The 6000-nt window shown below is 41.6% G+C and overlaps 1 protein-coding gene across 1 annotated transcript in view; it reads left to right on the top strand.

Moving 5' to 3' along the window:
• The first annotated feature begins 2006 nt into the window (after positions 1-2006).
• Positions 2007-6000, top strand: part of hpse (heparanase) — a 41454-nt gene continuing 37460 nt past the window's right edge. The window contains exon 1 of the mRNA XM_028805038.2: positions 2007-2526. Within this exon, the coding sequence (XP_028660871.2) occupies positions 2327-2526 (200 nt within the window). The 5' untranslated portion in view covers positions 2007-2326. The remainder of the gene's footprint in view (positions 2527-6000) is intronic.

The following is a 6000-nucleotide window of genomic DNA, read 5'->3' as shown; positions in this document are numbered from 1 at the left end:
TATGCTGATGACACACAGCTGTATTTATCAATAGCACCTGATGACCCCGATTCTCTTGATTCACTAACACAATGTCTGACTTGTATTTCAGAATGAATGAATAGTAACTTTCTCAAGTTAAATAAAGAGAAAACTGAAATCTTAGTGATTGGCAATAATGGATACAATGAGGCTATTAGAAATAAACTTGATGCATTAGGATTAACAGTCAAGACGGAGGTAAAAAGCTTAGGGGTAACTGTTGACTGTAATCTAAATTTTAAATCGCATATTAATCAGATCACTAGGACAGCATTTTTTCACTTAAGAAACATAGCAAAAGTTAGACCTCTTATATCATTGAAAGATGCTGAGAAATTAGTTCATGCGTTTGTTTTCAGTCGACTAGATTACTGTAACGCACTCCTCTCAGGACTACCAAAAAAAAGACATCAATCGTTTGCAACGAGTGCAGAATGCAGCTGCTAGAATCCTTACCAGGAAAAGAAAATCCCAGCACATTTCTCCAGTTTTGATGTCACTACACTGGTTACCTGTGTCATTCAGGATTGACTTTAAAATTCTGCTTATGGTTTATAAAGCCTTAAATAATCTCGCCCCATCTTATATATCGGAATGTCTGACATCTTATATTCCAAATCGTAACCTCAGATCCTCAAATGAGTGTCTCCTTAGAATTCCAAGAGCAAAACTTAAAAGAAGTGGTGAGGAGGGTGGCCTTCTGCTGTTATGCACCTAAAATCTGGAATAGCCTGCCAGTAGGAATTCGCCAGGCTAATACAGTGGAGCACTTTAAAAAACTGCTGAAAACACATTACTTTAACATGGCCTTCTCATAACTTCACTGTAATTTAATCCTGATACTCTGTATATCCAATTCATTATAATAACTATTCATGGTGGCTCTAAAATCTGTACTTGCCCCTACTCTCTCTTCAGTTTCTTTTTCTGTTTTTTTTTTGTGGTGGCGGTTTGCACCACCACCATATCTACTCAAAGCACCGTGATGTTCCAACAATGATGGATTAAAAGCCAGAAGTCTGCATGACCATCATCATCAAGTCCTTCCGTGAGAACCCTAATTATAAAGAGGACTATTTCATTTATGTTAGGTAGAATGCCCAGAGGGGACTGGGTGGTCTCGTGGCCTGGAAACCCTGCAGATTTTATTTTTTTTCTCCGGCCGTCTGGAGTTTTTTTTTTTTGTTTTTTCTGTCCCCCCTGGCCATCGGACCTTACTCTTTTTCAATGTTAACTAATGTTGTCTTAGTTTAATTTCTTATTTTGTCTTTTATTTTTTCTTTTCTTCACTATGTAAAGCACTTTGAGCTACTTTTTGTATGAAAATGTGCTATAGAAATAAATGTTGTTGTTGTTGTGTGTGTGTGTGCCCTGTGGTGGGCTGGCGCCATGCCTGGGATTTGTTCCTGCTTTGCACACTGGGATTGGCTCCAGCAGACCCCCGTGACCCTGTAGTTAGGATATAGCGGGTTGGATAACGGATGGATAATTATATGAGTGAAAGATTTCAGTTTGTAATTCTTAATAAATTTCCAAACTTTCCTTAAAAAAGGTGTGTTCTCTTTGTCATTGTGGGTTATTGAGTGTAGTTTGATGGGCAAAAATGGCAAATTTATCCGTTTTAAAGGAAGCACAGAAAGGGAAGAGGTGTCTGAATTCTTTTATGAGTCCGCAGTATTTTGCGCAACAGCTGGTGGGGCTCTACGCCATTAGCTTTTATACCCGTGATACTGAACTTATGTCACACAAACTTAGAAGATAAAATGTATGAAACGTTGTTAAAAACATATGAAATAAAGAAAAACTCCTCTCACTTTCGTTAATAAAGGTTAATCTAATCTAAACTCATCTGCAGTGTCATTGGCATAGACGGCTCCAATGAGCCCCCTGAATTAGCCGCAGCACCCAGACTCCGCTCCGTTTTGCGAACTCTGCACTGACCCCTACTGGCGGCAGCAGGAGTTACCAGTCTGCATATCACAGCAAACCTTGTCACTTGGCCCCACCTGGGACTAACAATGGGTTGAGGACTCTCCGGTTGGTTGGTAGTTACACAGGAAGACAACAAGGGGACCAAGTCGACGTCTTGTGTTTCTCGGCAGTGTTTCGTCCTTACTTTTTTTTTTTCTTGGACCCCCGGCGTGAGCAACTCGAAGTTTGAGGAAGTGGAGGAGGATGCACAACGACCGCCCGCCCGACACGCGCCTTCCAGAAAGGAACGCGCCAGTTTGAGTCACATTGAAAAACAAAACTAAACAGTAAGAAGAACAAAAAAACAAATCTAAATTCTGTTCGTGCTCTCGTCATGCTGGCTCTTGCGGTCTTGATTCTCACCCAGCTGATGAGCGCCGCCAGCTTCCCAGGGGAGGAGGTAGTGGAGGTGACAGTGGCGAGGCTGGACGTAGATCTCGACGCGGAGCCCCTGGCCACCGTCAACGAACGATTTCTTTCAGTGGCCATTGATGCCAGTTTAGCAGGCGACGAGAAGTTCATCAGCATTCTGGGGTAAGTGGCTTCATCTGCCGCCGTGTTATTCGGTTTGGTCTTCGTTGGTTTTGCTTTTTATTTTTAAACTCAAGTCGCTTACCTGCTCGTGTAACACGGAAGGGCGGATGGTTAAGACCGGCGGGTCCTAACGGGAGTCTTGGCTTTCGGTCTGCGGTTTCGGGAGGAGCTTACCTGCCCTGTATCGAATCATTCTCTCAGTAAACGAAAGAAAAAGGTAGCTTGGAAGATGAGGACACTTTACAGGAATCTTTACGCGTTGTACTTCCAATATCCCCCTTCCTAAGTGTTTCAAACCTGCGGTGTCGGGCGGCGAGACTCGGCAGCCTTTACTCGAGCCGCTGCAGTTCTTTACGTTTATCACTTGTTAACATTTTAATTACTCCCCGATGGTCCCCAAATTAAATTCCGATGAGGTGACACTGGTTCAGATACTTTGAAACGTATTAATTATTAACCCTTACAATGAATGTATTTATTATCTATATTATTATATTAACCATTACAACGTCTTCGGGACAAAGTTGACCCGTTTTTGTGTTTAAAATCAGTAACAGCACCCTAAATGTCACCTGTTAAGAATGAAACTTTATGGTTTCAATGAACAGCACAGAAAATGTAAACATCCCATAATTTGTTCTGCTATTTTTTTTTACCTTGCCTTGTCTTTCGGGTCAGATTAAATTTCATTTCTTCAAAATGAAACTTTGTGACTTTAATGAACAGTACAAAATAAATTAAAACATCCCATCATTTGTATATCTTTTTTTTTTTTAACCTTGGCTTGTCGTTTGGGTCAGATTAAATTTCATTTGTTCAGAATGAAACGTGGTGGCTTTAATGAACAGTACAAACTAAGTTAAAACATCCCATCATTTCAATAGCTTCTAACATTTGTTACCTTAACACAGCTTTCAGGTCAGTTTAAATCTCATCTGTTCAGTTCGAAACTTTGTGACTTTGATGAACAGAACAAAAAAATTTAAACATCATTTGATTTGTACATCAATTTTGTTTTTACCTTGTCATGTCTTTCTGGTCAGTTTAAATTTCATCAGTTCAGAATTAAAGTTTGTGACTTTGATGAACAGTACAAAAAGAGAAGTATCCTATAATTTGTACAGCTTCTATTTTTTTTTTTTTACTTTGATTAAGCAAAATAGAGAGATTCACACATGGATGGTCTGTTTTTCTTATATACACAAGAACTACGTAAGTAAGGCCAGAGCAGGCTGTTTTTTTTCCTTAGGATACTGCGTTCCTTAACGTGGGCAGTGCCATCCTTCACTGATCCTACAATCCAGACGGCCTGCCGAATAAACAGACTAATTAAAAGGGCAGACTCGGTTATGGAACACACTCTGGACCCACTGGAGGTAGTAAAGGAGGAGAGAATTAAAACAAAACTGAGTGACATGATGAAAAATGCTGCACATCCTCTCCATGACACAACAACACTGAGGACTTTCAGCCAAAGAATCGTTCAGCAGAAGGGAGTCAGGAAACACAATGGGGGCTCCTTTATACCAACAGGCAATACGCCTGCATACTGTAAGGCCAAACTGTGATTGGGACTGCCAAGTCAAGACATTTACTTTCTTTTTGTTAATTTTCTTCCTTTGTAGTCGTTCTGGTATGTGTTCAGACCATAGTGTGTGTATATATACAGTACTGTGCAAAAGTTTTAGGCAGGTGTGAAAAAATACTGTAAACAAAATGCTTTCAAAAATGGAAGTGTTAATTATTTATTTTCATCAATCAACAGAATGCAGTGAATGAACAAAAGAGAAATCTAAATCAAATCAATATTTGGTGTGCCCACCCTTTGCCTTCAAACCAGCATCAGTTCTTCTAGGTACACTTGCACACAGTTTTTGAAGGAACTCGGCTGGTAGGTTGTTCCAAACATCTTGGAGAACTAACCACAGATCTTCTGTGGATGTAGGCTTCCTCACATCCTTCTCTCTCTTCATGTAATCCCAGACACACTCGATAATGTTGAGATCAGGGCTCTGTGGGGGCCATACCATCACTTCCAGGACTTCTTGTTCTTCTTTACGCTGAAGATAGTTCTTAATGACTTTGGCTGTATGTTTGGGGTCGTTGTCCTGCTGCAGAATAAATTTGGGGCCAATCATACGCCTCCCTGATGGTATTGCATGATGGATAAGTATCTGCCTGTATTTCTCAGCATTGAGAACACCATTAATCCTGACCAAATCTCCAACTCCATTTGCAGAAATGCAGCCCCAAACGTTCAAGGAACCTCCACCATGCTTCACTGTTGCCTGCAGACAGTCATTATTGTACCGCTCTCCAGCCCTTCGACGAACAAACTGCCTTCTGCTACAGCCAAATATTTCAAATTTTGACTCATCAGTCCAGAGCACCTGCTGCCATTTTTCTGCACCCCAGTTCCTATGTTTTCGTGTATACTTGAGACGCTTGGCCTTGTTTCCACGTCGGAGGTATGGCTTTTTGGATGCAACTCTTCCATGAAGACCACTTCTGGCCAGACTTCTCCGGACAGTAGATGGGTGTACCTGGGTCCCACTGGTTTCTGCCAGTTCTGAGCTGATGGCACTGCTGGACATCTTCCGATTTCGAAGGGTAATAAGCTTGATGTGTCTTTCATCTGCTGCACTAAGTTTCCTTGGCAGATGTCACATTGTTGTACATTTTGAACACAGCAGTGTCCTTTGGGTCATCATTGACTTTAATGGCGGTGTCGCTGCATTTTGGATGATTTGTTCATAGCCCATAAAAATAAAACCTAAATTCTGTCTTTTCAGCTCAGAGATGTTAAGGCATTTACTTTAAGTGCTCTAGGAGACCTGGGTTTGCTTCCCGGGTCCTCCCTGCGTGGAGTTTGCATGTTCTCCCCGTGTCTGTGTGGGTTTCCTCCCACAGTCCAAAAGACATACAGGTTAGGTGCATCCTAAATTGTCCCTTGTATGTGCTGGGTGTGTGTGTGCCCTGCGGTGGGCTGGCGCCCTGCCCGAGGATTTGTTCCTGCCTTGCACACTGTGCTGGCTGGAATTGGCTCCAGCAGACTCCCGTTGGATATATATATAGGATATAGCGGGTTTGATAATGACTGACTGACTGACTGACTAATTTTACAAAATGCAAAGAAGTTTCCATACGTTACATTTTTTGGACACCCACTACACTTTTCGACCACTCACTGCCATGTCTTTTAGGTCAGTTGTGACTTGCCATATTTCTGTTCTTACTGAGCATCTATTAACAAACACCCAACTTGTGTGCCTGGAATCTACAATGTCAACTGGAAGTGCCAGTCTGTTGCAGGTTAACTTTCATATTCACTCACATGAGGCTAATTTGGAGTTGCCAATTAATCTAACCAAATCTGTGGGTTGTGGGTGAAAAACCCGAATGTCCAGAAGAAAATCCACCAGAAAACGGGGATAACATGCCAGTTAGGGTAGGATTCAGTCTCGGAGCTCGGCA

This window comes from Erpetoichthys calabaricus, chromosome 7 (assembly GCF_900747795.2).
Source record: "Erpetoichthys calabaricus chromosome 7, fErpCal1.3, whole genome shotgun sequence".
NCBI classification, from domain to species: Eukaryota; Metazoa; Chordata; class Cladistia; order Polypteriformes; family Polypteridae; genus Erpetoichthys; species Erpetoichthys calabaricus.
The sequence above is the reverse complement of the archived record's forward strand: the minus strand, read 5'-3'. Positions and strand labels throughout refer to the sequence as shown.